Here is a 19,248-nt window from a genome sequence, read left to right on the forward strand (position 1 = left end):
AGTGTGCTAGCTTCTTTATTCCAATGAGTAGTAAAGCAAGAATAAGCGTCGTACATATGTTAAAACTATGCATGATGCAAAGCAATGCTTCCCTTTGCCTTGCCACATTCAATGTTTGTCCTTTTTCCTTGCAAAATAATTATCCAGCAGCAAATATTCTTGTTGCCCAGAAAAAGCATCCACCGCACCAACCATCCTTACCGTATACACATACTTCCTCTGTTATATTTTAAAGTGTGACGTTTTGTTTGTCCCAAGTCAAACGTGTATCTTTGACCATTGATTTAAAAAAAATAGTTTCATATCATAAGATTTATATTTTTAAATTTATCACGAGAAATACTATCATAACATATAATTCAAATATTGTCAAACTACAAGAATTTTTAAAAATGGTTGGTCAAAGGTACATTATTGGACTTAGGACAAACCAAATATGTCACTTAAAAAAGACGGAGGGAGTACACATGATTTTTATCGACGCCACTATTTCACGAATGTTTAGTGAAAACGAAAGCAACGGTCAATTTTTTTTTCTTTTTTTTGGAAAGTACATACGTTACTTTCTATTTTTTAGACAGAACAAGAATCGTTTCTCTTTCTCTTTTGAGGCATTTGATTCTCTTTTCACTTTCTTTTGCTAGATCACCCGCCCTTTAATATTTTTTATATTTTTTTAAGAAGCATGTGCTCATAACTTATAAAATGGAATTAAAAAGCATAACTTTCATGATAAACTTAACAGTACTAACTTAGAAGTGCTTCTAGATAACATAAGTTCGAGGAATAACTCAACATTGCTAACTTAGTCGTTCTCAAAAAAAAGTTATAGGATATAACTTATGTACATAAGTTTACTCCCACTATTTCAAATTGACTTTTCTAAATTGAATTTAGTATGTATCCAGACACAACTATATATGTATACACATAGCAAAATTAATATATGTAGAAATATCAAAACATTTTATAATTTGAAATAGAGGGAGACATAAGTTACACAATACAATTTATGTACATAAGTTACATAACTAATACACCAGTGTATATAGAAAGTTATGCAGTTATTATACACAAAAAGAAGTTATACAATACAACTTAGCAGAATAGGTTAGCAGCATAACTTAGCAGAATAAGTTAGCAATATAACTTATATGTTATAAGTTAATATACATAAATTGCTACTAGAAAAATAAAAATCTTCGAAACATATAGAAGTGGGGTCTAATTTTGTTCGTCTCGTCACGTTGAACACACCGGTAAAGATGAAATTAAAAATAGATACATCATTCAAAAGTTATAGTAATTTAAAATAAATATTTTGCTTTTTTTTTATGATGACGTCAAAAGCAGAGGGAAAGGGAAGTGGGGGAGGAGGGTAGGAGACCGGCGTGCATTAGCTGTCGGATCGTTCGCTGAATTGAAAACTACTGAACGACCGTAAGAATGGAATTGGGGATTTTTATAGATGATCAAAATCGATATTTAGATAGTTTTTAAAACCAATAGAGAAATAAAAGGAATTTTTAGAGATTATATTTTGTAACCGTCCTCTAAATCTCCACCTACCTGAAAATTGATTTTACCTAAATGTTTTTTAGATTGTTTATCATTTTTTATAAATCTTAAAAAACCAGAAAAATACATTCATGTGCTTGGTCGATAGATTAATTTCCCTCTTGCCTGATCAACCTACATAGTCAAAAGTGACATTCAAGTGCACCACTCCTACCATCATACTACATAATCACTTGCAACAAGTTTATGTAAACACATACAAATATTGTATTGAATATTTTGGATCATAAACGATCTCAAATGATAATTTGAACTTCAAAGTTTAGATCTCATCGAACACTATAACTTGGAGTAGGGGGTGTCACTTTTGCCTTTTTCTATTCCCCACTTCCTTTTTTCTGTTCTTCCATTGTACATATGTATTTGTTTGTCATTCCTTTTATTAATGATGAAAACAAAAAAAAAGTTAGGGGGCTCCCTGCCGACGCTTTCAAAAAATTATGAGAACTTAAAAAGGTATATATATCTCAATCTCCAAACAATCTCAAACAAAAAATCCATCAGCTATAAAGTTTTAGATCACGCCGGTCTCTATACTTTTGGTATAAAATTTGTATTTATAAGACTTTATTTGAAAATTATGAATTTATTTGTTTGCCAACTAATTTCAAGGATAGTTGACTTCCCTAAAAGATAGATTTCTAGGGTTGGTTGACTTAGTCATTCATCCATAAAACTCACCAATTTTTAGAGCAATTGACATAAGACTAGTCTTAGTGGGGAGTTTCATGTCGTTGTGTAAAACAATGAAGAAGACAAAACTGAAGACAACTGCACACAAGGACCGAGACAAATGGCGGTGGGAAGGTTGCGAGCAGGGGATCATTCCCCTTATGAATGCGAAAACTACACTGATATTTTCTTGAAATTTAAATAAATTTTGAAGAGTTGTTGCAACTTCTGCCCTAAATTGTCTAGAAGACACCGGCATGCTCATCTGACCATGGCGACACAGGCAGCCTCGTCTGCTTCTGCTGGGTGAAAGGTCTCTGTCGGGTGGGTATGGCACTGTCACGGACCACAACTAGCCGCTCCAAGCGATCAATTTCTATGTTGGCGTCCAGTCCAGTCCAATCCAATCGGAACAACATTGGCGCCCTTCTCCACGCACGTGTAGGATTTGCACAACGACGTTCATTCCCTGCGCATGAAGGTTCAAGCACTCGACCCCCCTCTAAACCCCAACCCTATAGGAGGAGGTCTTAAGTTTGTGCTGGACCATTGAATGTAAAAACTCCATTGTTTTTTTTTTAAAAAAATTCAAATAAGTTTTGAAGAGTTGCTGCATCATCGTCTGTCCTGGATCGACAAAACACCGGCATCCCCATCAGACCATGGTGACATAGGCAGCCCCGACTTCTTCAGTCGACGCAACACACCCACGGCGGGTGCGTTTGACGCATGACGTAGGCGCTCTCGCAGAGCACGACTAGCCGCACCGAGCGGACGACCTCCGTGCGATCATCTAACGACTTCGGTGGAGGATCTGCGGAACCACGTTGATTCTCCGTGAGCATAGAGGTTGAAGCACTCGGCCCCCCAATGGGAGGACTTCCATTCCTGCTGGACGACCATTTACCACCTTTTCAGTAGTTAGCATGATTAGCACATCTTTTTTTTCACTGACGATGGAGTCCTTACCTTACAACACACAGATCGACCTTGTAGTAATAATAATAATAATAACCGGCTGGCCTGGCCAGAAGTTGCCCTTAAAGATAAAACGAAAAAGGAGAAACCAACGCTGCAAAAAACGAAGGAGGGTGTCAGTGCTTGTCAACGACGACAGGTAGTCTCGAGCGCAGGCTCTCGCACGCAGCGCAGCCTTACAGAGCGAGCAGCCAGTTGCGCCTGTCCGCGCGGCGCCGGCGCGCGCAGCGGCAGATCTGCAGAACGTCGCATGCATGCAAAAACCTGCCCATGCTTTTGTTTCCACGTACGCCCAGACTATCCACGAACTTTATTTGCCCATGCCATCGATGCGTTGTACTACTACCACTACGAGGTGCCGTCCACAGTGATCCAGTCCAGACTGCATGCAGGCGCAGGGGAAGGCTGGTGGCGCGCGGGTGGCCGGACGGGCCGGCCGGCAAGAGTCGCTGGCGAAGGTAGGAGGGGGGACGTGGACGGTGTCCGCTTTGGTCGCCTTTTGATTCATCCATCCGTTCCTTGATTGGACATGTGGTAGCTGCATAGCGGCATTCACAACAGGAGACAGAACCCATCATGCAATGCATATGGTCGACACGGACATTCATGCACGCGCACCATATGATAGACCATGCTGTGAGATGCTGACAAGTGCACTTGCAGAGTCTCTGTCCTAGCTACGAGCGAGCGCACGAACGGCATGATGATGGCGCCGGCCGCCTCGTCACGCGCTGGTGGTCGAATCGAAGAAAGATGAAAAAGCTAAAGGGATCCGGTCGTTTGGTTTGGGCGCCAAGGAAGCTGGCTGCTGGCCGTTCGAGTGGAAAACTGACTGAGAGAGAGAGAGAGAGAGAGAGAGAGATCCGAACCGAAGCTCCCTTCCGTTTTGCCTTTGTGACATTGCGTGGGTTCGTTCGACAACGACGGCTCCGCCGGGCGGTGGCACGAGTGGAGGGCCACCAGGCCGTACTCCTATCGTCGATGTGACAATGAGCATGGGACATTTATCCGGCGGGCCTATCGGCAGAAGAAGCGGGGCAGGCCGGCCCAGCCCAGTGCTGCAGCGGAAGCCCACCAGCAGCACAGCAGGCCACCACGCTGGCGCTGGGACCTGCGCGGCGCGCAGCGCCACAGCGTCCTCGTCGCCTCGCTGCCGTCTCGCAATCGCAGGTCATGGCTGTGACGAGGAGGTGTAACTGTCGCCGGCTGCGCTGCGCCTGGGTGGCAAGTGGCAACGGCGACCCGTGCGTAGGTGGGTGCGTGTTTGCTGCCTGTGCCTGCCCATGATGAGACGAGGGGACCGGCCGGAGACGACGTCCTCCGTCCGTCCCCGTGCATATATGCTCATCTGCCTACTAGCGCCCTACCACACCCAGCTGCACGTACGGGACGCTTGAGCGATGCATTTGGCCGGCTCGAGTTGGCAGAGCGCAGGCAGGCGATCGACAGGCTGCAGCCGTCGTGTTAGCCCACCAGTGTGTACTCATGCATGCGCGCGTTTCTGCGTGTCTTCCTTTGCTTATCGCTTTTACTCCGTACTTCACTGCACCTGCTGATGCAATGGATCGAGGCACAGGCACTGATGAGAGTAGAGACCGTCGTCATAAACCATTGAGCCCATCCAAAGGCAGGCGATAATTATAGTTTAGTAGCAGCTTATTCAGCTGATTTGTTTTCAATCTGTTCATCCTCTACAATTCTTGTACTGATTTATTTCTTGTGAGAAAACAAATCCCCTTGTTATAAAACTGCTCAGACCTCAGAATATTCAGACTGATTGAAGAAGGAGAAGATAAGGAGACAGACTGACAGCGTGCAAACGGGACGGCCCATTGTACATCTGAATAAGTCGGCCTGCTCATAGTTGAAACGTACCCAAGTCCATAGGACTTGTGGTCTTGCATATCTATTGGGCCACGCCTTCTTTGCGAAGATGGGCCGGACCTTTCTTTTGTCACAAGGAAACCAGACCACCTTGCTAGGGTTTTACACCGCTGCTCCTCCGCCGCCCCTGCGCAGTATAACCAGCCGTCCCGGCAAAAATCCTCCTCGGCGGAGAGCGAGCGTGCAGTAACCAACCAACCCAGCCACCGATCGACCGCGCAAGACTTGGGGAGCAAGCAAGGCAGAGGCGAAGCGGCTGGCCATGGATTCCTTCTCGTCCTCGCTGCCGTCGTCAGGTGCCGGCGCCAACCCGGACGCTGTTATGGAACAGATCAAGGCGCAGCTCGCGCAGGCTTACGCGCAGGAGTTTCTTGAGGTCAAATCTCTTGCGTTCTTTTTCTTCTGTTGATGACACTTTGCTACTCCTAATATGTAATGGATGCTTAGATTGTGCTTGGTGACTGATGGGTTGTGATTCTTGATTTCGCATATGCTACCTTTGCTTTGCTTGAGGGGGGCGATTTGGGGTTCCTTGTTTATACAATTATTATACTGTAATTGATAGCTCAAACATTGAACTACCTTAAGGTTGTTAGATTGGATGGAGCGATTGAGCTTGATAGAGGTTTAGCGAGATGAAAAAAAAAGACATACCCTGTTATGCACGCAGGGAGAACATTCAACCTCTAAGTTTCTGATGAGCAGTGGGTCTCTCATTCAAGTTAAGTAGTCAAGATGTTAATTGGGGTGATTTTATTGGATTGAAAACCTAATTGACAGGGTGATCTTGTTTAGGGTAAAAACGGTGAAGCAATGCTTATATGCTATAGTGACTGTTGATGGTAACCAGAACTAGGTTGGCAGCTGGTAATTGAACAAGTAACAGCTGGTTTCTGGTCCAATTCCAGTCAATTTTCCAGTTTCCTCTCATTTTTCTCACAAACATTTAACTTTGAACTTAGTGCAACTAGCGCTTGCTAAAAAAAGGCCCAACACAGCACTTAGAGTCATACATAAACTTTATTATTATTTTTAAATCCCCCAGCTTGCCTAGGCACATGGTGTCACCTTCATGTCTATTGTCTAAGCAACCTAGGGCCCTGCCTAACCAACCTTGTTGATGCCTAGGTGCACCTCACCACCCTCTTAAGGTCAGCACTTTGCACAAAGCATTGTTGGCACTGCATTAGCCCCGTAATCTTTTGGAGTTTCAGATACAACCTATATATGATTGCACCAAGTCCAAATAATGCATGAGGGATGTGGCTGCATGACCTGCAAATGTAAGGGTCGATAATAATACCTTATCATCCATTTTCCATAGACATGTGTTGAAATACATATTATAGCACCCAGTTGGCATCAGGTAAGCTGGATTAATTGGCTGGACTAAATTTACTTACCATTTAGATTACATATTTTAGCTTTATCATACATTCAAGTGCTTCATCCATGTACTTGCCGTACCTCAAATATGTTGATGTTCTGCATGCTGTTTGTTTTCTAATACATACTTAAACGCACGGTTTTGTTCTACCTCTGTGTGCCTCCATTTTTTAAAATTCTTGCTTATATTGAAAGGCAATAAAGAGTTCTGCAGCATCATTTTTACACCATGCTGGGTTTTTTATGCCAACATTGTTTTAGGAATATGATATTTCTCGGTTTATATTGAAAGCCTATAAGGAGTTTTATAACATCCTTTTTACATGCTGCTTGGATTACTAGCTTGTTAGTAGCATCAGACATTTTAGGAAGCTCCCATTAGCATAAAACAAAAACCAACAAGTTAAGGTAGATGGCCACACATCAACTCGCATTTGACGCAAAATCATTCATCCAGTGTAGTGGTGGCACGATGATCTTTTTTTACCTATGTTTTGCTTATTTTGAGCAGTGCCTTCCACTTCTGCAGAAACAATACCCAAGAGAATATAACATCAATTGGTTTATTATAATTTTTTTTAAAAAAAATTGGCACCCTTCATTTTTCCGAACCGAACCTTGCCCCATTTGGCCATTTCCAGTCCAGAGAAACGGCAGCATTTGGTCACTTCTGTTCCAGAGAAACGGCAACTTTTGGCCACTTCCATTCCAGAGAAACGGCAACTTTTGTCCACTTCGATTGCTGTTACAAGAAGTACAAGAGAACTAGAGAAGTGCTGCAGTGAGAAAATTAGCTAAATCTAGGAACCTTCACCGTTTGACTAACATCTATGATATGCGGATACTTCCAAACTCTCGCACATTGATACTCCTCCAATACTTGTCAGGCAAAGATACTCAGACATGTACCACATTTCATGATTTTTTAATAAATAATAGTATAAAATACTTCTGATACTTTTGTTGACACCCCTTACTCTTAGATTAGATTCATTGCACACCTCTGAATCCTGAACCATTATTACCTCCATGAACCCACCCACTGCACAACACCCCATTTGTTCCCAACAATACATAGGAGAAAATAATCAGATATATTTCGAGACTTATTAAGTCAACAGTGAGCAAATAAAGTTGTGCTGTGACCTTTCAAGCAATGTCTTTTTAAGATTTTTATTATACATTATACATTATACATTATACATATATCCTAGTATCTAAAATCCTGTGTCACGATAGTGCCAGATTGTGTATCTGTATCCTTGTATTTGGGTAACGCATCCTGCGTGATGACTTAGGTCAAAACTAAGTTAAGGTCAACAGGATGGCAAGGCCACAGCAATAACCAAAATCAGGGTGAACAGCCTAAACTTTCATGGTGTTAGGTTTTCAATTCCAGTTGACATTTTGTTCTGCATCTTCCAAAGTGCCCACACAATACCTGGAAATAAAAACAAACCCAAGTTTTATGAGATCCCAAATCTATTCTGTAACCGATTGTCCCACAAGTCAGCTCCTGATATTCATTCCCAGTCCTAATCGAAGGCATTTATGATTCATTGATTCTGTATGCCTTTATCCTTCTGATCTCAACTTGTTTACCTTTTTTTGGCCAAGGGTGATTCTTCTTCGAGATGTGTTTAATAATGGAGTAGATGTAATTTTTTTTGAGGCAGTACTTTCAGCCTGAAAGGATGACATAATAGAGTCTTGCATTGTGATTAAATGTCTTGGACTCTGTGATAGAGTCTTGCATTGTGAGTAAATGTAATTAAATGTCTTGGACTCTGTGATAGAGTCTTGCATAGTGCCCTAAGGGCACTCACAATGCAGACTCTATTATAGAGTCTAAAGTTATTTATTACCTCGAACAATGTGGACTTAGAGTCTAAATATGACTTAAAGAAGTATATATGCAATTAGCCAATTATCTTGGAAGTTTCTACCTTCTTGTTTCTTTGCCACCACTATTAATTTCTTTGGCTTTGGGTCATGTGCAATGAGTCCGATCAATTGACTAGTTTTTCTTTGGGGTCACATCAGGGAGTTTGAAAGCTATTTAGTTGCTTTGGAAGATTCACAACCCTGAGAGACCAAAACGATGTGTCTAGGAAATTGCCTGTCTTTCACATGGTGCTATATTTTTTTCTTAAGCAGATAGGATGGTGTTGATTGCCTCAACAAACTTAAGGAAACAAAGATTACACACGAAAGCGCAAAAGGATGAATCAAGGAAATTTCCTTGTCATTTCATATAGTGGTATGTCTTAAACTCACAGGTGTGTTGATCTGTCTTGCAGACCGTCGGGAACAAGTGCTTTGAAAAGTGCGTGACCAAGCCAGGATCAAGCTTGAGTGGAAGCGAGAGCAGCTGCATATCACGTTGTGTTGACCGCTACATTGAGGCCACTGGTATTGTCAGCCGCGCTCTGTTCAGTTCCCAGCGCTGAAGTCCACATGAACAAGGAGAGACGATTTCAAAGATCGCTCGTGAGAGTGATGACCCCATGAGATTTTTGACTTGTCAGAATACAATGACATTTGGTGCTTGATTCTTCAAAGAAGACCGCTTATAGACTCGGGCTTTTCTTGTAAGCCTCTCTGCTTTAGTAGCAAAGGAGAAACGTGCTCAATTTAAGTGGCTCAGATGTTATTACATCGTGCGGTTTGTTTCCCTTAACGATACATGCTTATTGTGCTTGTTTGTTCCCCAAGCCTTCGCAATCGCAAATGTCCCGGGCGATGTGGTCTTATTCGTCGATATTAGAGCACCCGTAATGGTACGAGTTTCTCTTAACGATACATCACTTTCAAACAGTGAAAGCATGAAACATTTCAGCATACAATGATGAAAGCAGGAAACATTTCCGTGTACGCTAGTTTTGCCAGATTTAGTTCCGTTTCTTGGCGTCCCTTCTATTATGAGTTATGAATTAGAATATAGACCTCTCTTCTCTTATAAATTGGAATATAATCTACAAGCCAAATGCTGTGTCTACTAAACTAAACGGTTTCACAAAGTGATTCTATTATCCGCCTTGTTCGTGTGATTCTATTATCCGCCTTGTTCGTTTGGGTTTATCAGCCGAATCTGCTAGTTATTCAGCAGTATTTTATCAACCAACAGTACTTTCTACCATGGCTTATCATCTAAAAGTTTTCTAAAAGAATCTCTTCTCTTATGAGTCAGAAACAATCTACTAATCAAGCGGTTTTACTAGGTGGTTCTCACGAAGTGGTTCTAATTCGTAGCCTCAAAATATTTCTGGAGAGAATCTAGATTCAAAACATATGCAAGAGAACGTGAAGCCCTCCCAAACGCATGAAGCGAACGATCGTCCGGCTCTCCGCTTCCGGTGATCGGCGCCACTCGCCATGCAAGGTGGAGCCTATTTGGTTGTCCAGATGTCATAGGTAAGAGCATCCCCAACCGTTTTGCAAATAAGCTTTACATTCCTGTATTTGTAAAAAAAATTTAAAACACTTATCTAACGGTTTGACATTTAGACTTTGCAATTTTGTTAACTTGGCAAAAAGAGAGGAAGGATTGGCATATATGCCAAACCTGTTCACACTTGGCATTGGTAAATTAGCGCGAAGTGATTAATGCCAAACCATTGGAGATTGCCTCTTTTCATCTTTGCCATATTTTTTGAGACTTGGCAAACTCTCTCATTTGTCAAACCAATTATGCAAAACGGTTAGGGATGCTCTAAGGCCTTGTTTAGTTCCGAAAAATTTTGGAAAACGGACACTGTATCACTTTCGTTTGTATTTGACAAATATTGTCCAATCGTGGACTAACTAGACTCAAAAGATTCGTCTCGTCAATTTCGACCAAACTGTGCAATTAGTTTTTATTTTCGTCTATATTTAATACTCTATGCATGCGTCTAAAGATTCGATGTGACGGGGAATGTGAAAAATTTTGCAAAATTTTCTGGGAAGTAAACAAGGCCTAAATAAGCCATAAATCGAGCATATGTGGCAAGTCAGGCTCACGCCATGCAGAATCAACATAACTAATAACATTATTAGCACATAGTTGGTGAATATTAAGTGATTTTAAAATAAATTAAGGTTGTATAAGGTAAATTAAATTTTATTATGACATAATATCATAAATAATTAAAATTTTAGTATTTATTTTGATATATTATGTTACATAATTTATACCTATGTGGACAATCAAACAACGTTTATTTTGAACCAGACTACCTGTGTTCAAGGAACCAAACAAGAGAGTCCTGATACACTCAGGTCTTGTTTAGATTTTTTTATTTTGATACTGTAACACTTTCGTTTGTATTTGGTAACTATTATTAATCATAGACTAACTAAACTTAAAGATTCATATTGTAAATTATAATTAGTTATTTTTTATCTATATTTAATACCAGCATGTCAAACAATTTGACATGACAAGCAATCCTAAAAATTTTTGTTTTTTTTTTTGATACGGACCAGATCCACGGGGCCACGGAACCGCTGGTGCAAGTTCACACAGCAACAAACTTTGACCACTCGACGGCTGACCCGTCGCGGGTCTTGGGCTCCTGGGGAGTGACGAAGTCCCCATCCCACGTTCCACTGCCACCAACCTCAGCCGGCGTCGGCGCCGCCCGCATCGTTCAACCCCCGTGCCCGGCCGTCGTTTACCCGCCGTTCGCACGCGCGCGTCCCTCTCCCTCCTTTTATCACCTCTCTCGAGTCCCAGCAGGATCGGCCTCAGCGCAGCTCCGCCCCCAAATCTATCCACCCCGATTTCTCCACCCCATGGACCTACCCAAGCCGCCGTCGACGGCCGCCTCGTCGTCGGGGGCGGAGACGCCGAACCCGCACGCCTTCACCTGCGAGCTCCCGCACTCGATCTACGCGCTCGCCTTCTCCCCCGGCGCGCCCGTCCTCGCCTCCGGCAGCTTCCTCGAGGACCTCCACAACCGCGTCTCCCTGCTCTCCTTCGACCCCGTCCGCCCCTCCGCCGCCTCCTTCCGCGCCCTCCCGGCGCTCTCCTTCGACCACCCCTACCCACCCACCAAGCTCCAGTTCAACCCGCGCGCCGCCGCGCCGTCCCTCCTCGCCTCCTCCGCCGACACGCTCCGCATCTGGCACGCCCCGCTCGACGACCTCTCCGCCACCGCCTCCGCGCCCGAGCTCCGCTCCGTTCTCGACAACCGCAAGGCCGCCTCCGAGTTCTGCGCGCCCCTCACCTCCTTCGATTGGAACGAGGTCGAGCCCCGCCGTATCGGGACCGCCTCCATCGACACCACCTGCACCGTCTGGGACATCGATCTCGGCGTCGTGGAGACGCAGCTCATCGCGCACGACAAGGCCGTCCACGACATCGCCTGGGGGGAGGCCGGGGTCTTCGCCTCCGTGTCGGCCGACGGCTCCGTCCGCGTCTTCGACCTCCGGGACAAGGAACACTCCACCATCGTCTACGAGAGCCCCCGCCCCGACACGCCGCTCCTCAGGCTGGCGTGGAACCGCTCTGACCTCCGCTATATGGCCGCGCTGCTCATGGACAGCAGCGCCGTCGTCGTGCTCGACATACGTGCGCCCGGGGTGCCGGTGGCCGAGCTGCACCGGCACCGGGCGTGCGCCAACGCAGTCGCGTGGGCGCCGCAGGCCACTAGGCACCTCTGCTCGGCTGGGGACGACGGGCAGGCACTGATCTGGGAACTGCCCGAGACGGCGGCGGGCAGCGGCGGCTGTGCCCGCCGAGGGGATTGATCCTGTGCTAGTGTACGACGCAGGTGCCGAAATAAACCAACTTCAGTGGGCGGCCGCCCACCCGGACTGGATGGCCATCGCCTTTGAGAACAAGGTCCAGCTTCTTAGGGTCTGACAAGGTTGGTACCATGGTGATCTTTGGTTTGATGCTTTTTATTTATTTCTATATAGTTTCTGTTGATTATGCCAATACGTTTGGAACTTAACTAAAGACGATCGTGCACATTGGTATGAGGTAGTGTAATTGTACAACTTAACTAAAAAATCATACACATTGGTACGAGATAGTGTAATTGTTCAATTTAACTGAAGAATCATACAGAGCTGACTCGGTCAGTGTTACCATATATAATATTTAAAAGTAGCCTAATTTTTTTAGTCCTATGAAGCCTGGAAGTTGCTAATATCTGTGCATCCATGCAATTTATCATGAACTACCCACAAGGCCACAAGCTGCTTCTGTTTTCTCTATGTGCTGATTATAAGTGCTAAATACAGTATATTTAGTAAATGCATGTATGAGGAATTTAGAATAAGCTCATCTTTATTTGGGAATTAACTAGAACTTAAGACAAATTGATAGTAGATAATTGGTGAGCTATGTTGTCACTTTCCAATACAAACATGCAGTCCTGAATTGAACCCTCTTTTTGTGGACTTAAGAAAAAGGTCCAGTTTTCACCAAGGAGGTCCAGGCTAGTTTTGTGCTAGCTGAACGAAGGTAAATGGTTCCATCAATAGGTGAGCCATAATGTGAATTAGTATGAAAGCACTTCAACAGACACCCTGCCTTTGCACATTGCATACTGTAGCTGTTGCTGTCTCACTATCCTCTGCCCCTTCTTCTACAGCAAAATGGCTGTCTCTTAACACTGGATAGGATAACGTGGAAACTTTTTTAGTGTTAACTTGAAATTCCAGCGTCTGTTCATGATCAGATTAGATAAACGACACTGAAACATTCTAAAAATACAACTACAGCTCTGGGACTTATGGAAATTGTAAAGGAAATTTTCAAAAACAACCATTTCCCTTTGGCCTTCTCATCTTCATTTCTGAGTGTAGTTCCCACTTTCCCAGCAATGAAAATGTTTTGTCAGGACTGTCCCATTTGAGGCTATAATCTTCCTTCTCTTACAGAAGATTATAATTACAAAATCCTGAGCCTAGTCCTCTGTTGTCTTACGGAATTCAATCATCTGGTGTCCTTTGCTCTGAACATAAGATTTTTACTATTAATTCCTAGGTTAGCTTGTTCTTCTCTATCGCACATTATTGTTATATGATATTGCATTTACATGTTCTTTACCTTTTAGTTATAGTTACTGTACTGTTGCCAAACTTTCGTATTACCAGGTGTTTCCATTGGCATTTTAATTTGTTTCACTGAAAACAGCAATCACTATTGACATTTATAGTATGGCAATCAACTTTCACAAGATTGAACATTGTTCTTTCAGCTGCCAGGCATTTTAAATAGTTCTTCTTAAGAACTTATATTGAGCTATCCTTTGCCTTAGTGCTCCTAAAGAAATGGTGTCGCTGATTGATACCCCATATATTTCACATGAAAAAGCTCCTTCTTGTGATGCAGAAATTTTCTGAAGAAAGCTTGATTATCTGGAGCCCTGGGACTTGGAAACCATCTGCTTGTATTCATCTTGTGTTGAGTCTGTTGACAAACCTCTTGACATAATTGCTACACCATAAACCCCAGAAGCAGCCATTCTGCTGAGCTCCGGCAAGCAAAGGAACCATATCTGTTCTAGGGTGCTACCTCTTTGTCTCGCGAATGAAGTCGTCTTAAATCTCAGCAAAAAATCTACATGTGCTAGCAGATTTATCTCTGAACTTCCTGTGAATGTAGAAATTTATAGAGGTACTAGCTTTGACTCACTGCCGCAATGGCCCAAAATGGGTTAGAACATAATTTGGCCATTCTCATTGTTTTGGCCTTGTTCTGTTCTCCAGTAGTCCAGTTTGGTCCGTTACTTTCTCAGTTTATAGCCATGAATGAAACTCCTTAAGTTTTAGGGGCAAGTAAACTGGTCTTGTATCATAGTGTTCTCCTCATGTAATTTCATGTAATCTTGATTTAATAGACGATCCCTTCGAGATAAACTGTCATGTACCATAGGTTTGATCTTGAGACAATTTAATGCCGATGTATCATAGTCTATCTTTAAGCTGTTTTTACGTGCCCTTATGTATGAGGTACGCAAGACCTTTCAATTAAAAAAAAATCCCTTTATCCCAAATTATAAGATGTTTGACTTTTTTTACTTCAAGTTTGACCGCTTGTCTTGTTCAAAAAATTTGTGTAAATATAGTCAAATTTAAGTTATTTTTGAAGAGCTTTTATTAATAAACTAAGGCATGCTAGAAGAATTGATATTTTGTATAATTTTTTAAATAAGGCGAGTAGTTAAACTTAGTGTTAAAAAAATCAAATGTTTTATAATTTGTGATGGATTACGGTTATGAAGCTAGTAATTGAAAGCTGAAATTTGATGTTGAAGATCAACTGTTGAAAAACTGAAACCCCCTGTTAGCAGTAACATGTGAAGCGTAGTACTGTACTGTAATCGGATCATAGCCTCATGGGGTGAAATCTGACCTTCTTAAAAGGCGGAATTTTCTACTAATAATGTAGAAAGAAATGTTGTGGAATTTTACAGGATTTTCTGAGGCCACAGTGTAATACTGGAATTCTTGTATATAGGAGAAAATCCGCACTAAACGTGGCTTGCTTCGGTGGGCCGCCGAACTTTCAGATAACACGCTGGATTTTGTCCACGCATTGTCGAATCTTCTTTTTTGCGATCGGCATTTAGCCCATTTTTCTTAAGAGAAAATAGATTTTGTTAAACAGTTATAACAGGTATTGTCTAATCAACTGATATATATATATATATATATATATATATATATATATATATATATATATAGTTGCAGTCTATCTATATCTATAAAAGGACAAAGAATTGTAAAAATATATATTCCCCGTGTAGAACGAATTCAATTATAGTTTCTCCTAAGTCCTTACATATTAAGGCATGTTTGGATCCATATAGGCCTTGTTTAGTTTCTAAAAAATTTTACAAAATTTTTAAAATTTCTTGTCGCATCGAATCTCGTGGCACATGCATGAAGCATTAAATATATATACAAAAAATAACTAACTGCACAGTTAGCCTGTATTTTACGAGACGAATCTTTTGAGCCTAATTAGTCTATGATCGGACAATATTTGTTAAATACAAGTGAGAATGCTACATTGACCATTTTGCAAAAAAAAAAAATAGAACTAAACAGGCCATAAAATAATAGTTATTTATTAATAGTTATCTCTTTTGGATCCAACCAGGTGCAATTAATAAAATAGCTAATTGTCAGCTAGACCTCTAAATAATAACTATCTCAATTAGTCTTTTTTTATTAACTGTGCATCCAAACATCATTCACCTAATAGGTAGCTAATAATTAGCTAGTTAATATGAGCCATTAGCCAGCTAATCTAACAGGACCTAAAGTTGGAGTAAGTTTATTTTTTATATAAAAATACTAATATTTATAATTTTTAATGAGTATTTATAGCATATACTGTATGTATTTGGTGTTGACATTTGTGCCTAAAAAATAATAAAGACTTAAGATGATTTGAGCGATATACAGAATTGTATTGTTATCTTGTCCTTGAGTTCCGAACAACCACCGGCCTGTATCCTTACGCAGCATGTCTTCCTGCATTGCCATCTACTGAACACCGTGGGCCTGAACGCGTCCCGTATCCATTCCGAGTTTTCTCGCGTCCCAGCTGACAGAACACGGTTTCATTCGTTCCCTCATGGATAAGCATGACCCGATCCAATTACTTGCTCATACTCCTGACTCTTCCGATCCATGGGCGCGGCGCGGCGACGCTGCCAAACTCTTCCTGTCCGGAGATTCGAGACTCGGAGGACCCAATTTGGTTTCGGACACGAACGGCCGGCAGCAGCCGACTCCAAACGTGGACGCACTTGCACAGAGGCTACGCCGCGAAAGGGACCGCTCGGCTAACCCAAGCGATGTGCCCGCGCGCGCCAACTGAGACGTGCGCCCCATCGTGACGGCCGATGGCTTACCGAAAAGCTTGGCTTCGGGTAAGTGCCAAGCGATGATTAGTGGCTAGTAGTAGTAGTACACACTAGCATCTGGCATGCCGACGGGCGACGGGGCACCACCGCACCACTCGTTGGAGTGGCTCCGCGCGCTCATCACATGGGCTTGCGCATTGGTTCGTCAGTCGCAAACGCAACATCTAGCACAGTAGCACCGACTACGGTGGCACGATTTGGGGACTAGGAGTGGTACATGTACATACGGGCATTGATACACCCTTACCTATGTATACTGCTCCTATTGAAAAACTGTAGTTGATTTTCTGTTTCCGCTCGTGGCGCGAGTGGGGTTTTACCAGAAACTGAATTGCCTCCGCCATGGAAACCAAACATGTACAGATCGCTAAGCTTGTCTCTAGTTCTCTACTCGACCATACGGGTCAAGCAAACGGGCCCATACAACTTTCTCTCAAGACTGGGCAACGTTTCCACGTGCATGATCGAGCACGTGTGTGTGACACAATCACACAAATTAATTAAAGCCCTGGAGTACTACAGATTCCTACAGTACTTCATTATAGCCGAGGAGGTAAAACACGCGCAGCAGCGTCGTTCTCAGCGCGCGTTACTTTTTTTTTGTTTGTTTTGAGGAAGTAGTAGTGCGCGTTACTTTCGTCACACGTTTATCACGCAGAAAATGTGCGGTACTGAGCCGCGGGAGTAAACGATGCAAGCGACACCTCTAACGATCGAAACTACTACTACTACTAGTATTCTGTATTCCACGTCCGGGTGACGAAAGCGCCGGACCGACGTCGACGCAGACGCCAGACGGTGTCTTCACCTGTCCACCAGTCCAAGGCGATCGAACATCCCGAGTCGTCAACAACGCGCACGCGGGTTGCATTGATCTGGTCCCCCGACCCTCGCATGCTCCACCGCCCCGCCCATGGACTCGCACGGACGACGTACTTTACCTCGATCGGCACGCTAGTCCCCCTGGCGGCGACGGGCGGTACCAGACCAGCCTCGTTGACAGCGGGAGCCAGGTCGTCAGTCGTCACGTTCCACACCACAGGGCACAGGCTGCCGTCCGCGCCGGCCCGTTCCACCCCCGCGTACACGCACAGGCAGCGGGCACGGCAGGTGCACGCACCTTTCTCACCGGCCGAATCGCACCATCCCACTGCCACCAACTATACCACGTGAAAACAACCACCGTTTCGCATGCACTTCGCACACCACGGGCCGCGGCGCGCCGCCTGCCCGTCCGTCCCGGCTGCTCTCTCCGCCTCCCTGAGCTCCCTCCCTCAGTCCCTCTATATAACCAGCGGGCCGCTTCAGAGCTCGCTCTGACTTGTCCACCATATCCTCTTCGCTCCGCCCTGGGCGCTCGTTGCTTCGTCTTCGTCCCGCGAAAGTTGTATCTATCCACAAAGAAGAGATCACCCACGCCCTGCTTTCGTGTCAGACAACAACTCTCTCTGCTTCGTTCATTCGGCCGATCGATCATGGGGTTCCCGCTGGTGTGCTACTGCCTCCCGATCCCGAAGCCGATCATCGTCTTCTGCAGGGTGCTCAGCACCATCAGGGACGCCGTCCTGCTGATGCTCGCCGTCGTGGGACTCTGCCGCTTCCCGCACGTCGACGCCGCCGCGCGCGGGCGCGGCACGGCGGACGCCGCACACCACCAGCCCGAGGAGGTGAAGAGCCGGCTCCCCGCCGTGGAGTACGCCCAGCTCCTGGCCGAGCAGCAGCAGCCGGCGTTGTCGTCGTCCGCCGGCGCCCACACGGCGTGCCAGCAGTGCCGCGACCACGAAGGCGGCGGCGAGGACGCGCCGGCGTGCATCGTGTGCCTGGAGACGCTGGAGGCGACGGACGAGGTGCGGCGGCTGGGCAACTGCGCGCACGCCTTCCACCGGGCCTGCATCGACCGCTGGATCGACCTCGGCCGGGCGACGTGCCCGCTGTGCCGCTCCGACCTCCTGCCCCGCCCGCCGGTCCGGGCCAGGCTGGGTCGGCTCGCCAGACGTCTCACGCGCGTTTGGTGAGGACCGTCGTCTCGGAGGCAGTTTTGTCTTTTCCAAGCCCAACGCGGTGGTGCCGGAATGGCGAGGGCAGGTGAACGACGGCGACCGGGCCGCCGGGTGGTATATAACAGCTGCTCTGCCATCAGCCAACTGCTCATCAATGGGGGCTTAATTCGAGCAGCTGATTGTCTCCATCCGGCGCCTGACAGTTGATATTTTTGTAAAGATACTAGCTAATACGGATGTTAAAGGAGTATACGGCAGCTAATTGCTTGATAGTGCTGCTAACAGCTAGCCATATTCATTGTACATAAAGTTCTCTCTCTTTTCGATCATATAAAAAGTCAAATTAGTTCATCAACTTTTTGTGAAATTTGGTAAGCAGCAAGCTTGTGGAACTGATACTGAATAATTTAGCAGCCAACTTGAATGCTGATGGATCGTCTCGTCTTGGGAACCGTTTGCTAACATGAGCTGGTGTCAATAAAGTACTGACATAATCTGATCAGACCTTTTTGTCGTTCTTCGTCAAATTGCAACGGCGAAGGTTCTGAAGGTACTTGTCATATTCCACACTAAATTGAATGGCGCTTACCTAGAAAATTCAAAGTCGGCAATGTTGACCCCATTGACACACCAAATCAGTACTTCAGTAGTCAAGCATGTCAAATACTGGTCATCATACCTTTACCTGTAAAAAATGGGGAAGCATAGTAGACGTCCAAAAACTAGCCATTGCATTGCAGAAATACACAATCCTGCGACAGAATAATTGACCGCTAAGCAACTCTTTGTACCATCTTCATCATGTAGTGTGATGCAAAAGCAAAGTGTGCTTCGGCCCCATATGAAACCACCAATAATGAATCTTAGCGACATGGCCT

At 44.5% G+C, this 19,248-nt stretch overlaps 3 protein-coding genes across 3 annotated transcripts; all 3 read left to right on the forward strand.

Moving 5' to 3' along the window:
• Window positions 5,202-9,222, forward strand: LOC8076026 (mitochondrial import inner membrane translocase subunit Tim13). The gene is made up of 2 exons (XM_002452703.2): window positions 5,202-5,488; window positions 8,799-9,222. Exons 1-2 carry the CDS (start codon window positions 5,375-5,377, stop codon window positions 8,946-8,948), a joined length of 264 nt encoding a protein of 87 aa, XP_002452748.1. The 5' UTR covers window positions 5,202-5,374; the 3' UTR covers window positions 8,949-9,222.
• LOC8076027 (protein TRANSPARENT TESTA GLABRA 1) lies at window positions 11,022-14,453 on the forward strand. Its single transcript, XM_002452704.2, is given in 3 exon segments — window positions 11,022-12,201; window positions 12,203-12,350; window positions 13,826-14,453. Coding segments are annotated over 2 exon segments (1,071 nt in total). The 5' UTR covers window positions 11,022-11,274; the 3' UTR covers window positions 12,347-12,350; window positions 13,826-14,453.
• On the forward strand, window positions 17,585-18,725 carry LOC8076028 (E3 ubiquitin-protein ligase RHA1B). Its single transcript, XM_002452705.2, has one exon. It carries the CDS (start codon window positions 17,846-17,848, stop codon window positions 18,383-18,385), a length of 540 nt encoding a protein of 179 aa, XP_002452750.1. The 5' UTR covers window positions 17,585-17,845; the 3' UTR covers window positions 18,386-18,725.

The sequence above is a fragment of the Sorghum bicolor genome, chromosome 4 (assembly GCF_000003195.3).
Source record: "Sorghum bicolor cultivar BTx623 chromosome 4, Sorghum_bicolor_NCBIv3, whole genome shotgun sequence".
NCBI classification, from domain to species: Eukaryota; Viridiplantae; Streptophyta; class Magnoliopsida; order Poales; family Poaceae; genus Sorghum; species Sorghum bicolor.

What these genes read in the sequence shown, in the direction of transcription:
- LOC8076026 (XM_002452703.2), top strand. Translation starts at nt 5,375, where the DNA reads ATGGATTCCTTCTCGTCCTCGCTGCCGTCGTCAGGTGCCGGCGCCAAC. An exon ending in ACGCGCAGGAGTTTCTTGAG is followed by an intron (nt 5,489 to 8,798) that starts GTCAAATCTCTT and finishes TCTGTCTTGCAG; the next exon opens with ACCGTCGGGAACAAGTGCTT.
- LOC8076028 (XM_002452705.2), top strand. Translation starts at nt 17,846, where the DNA reads ATGGGGTTCCCGCTGGTGTGCTACTGCCTCCCGATCCCGAAGCCGATC.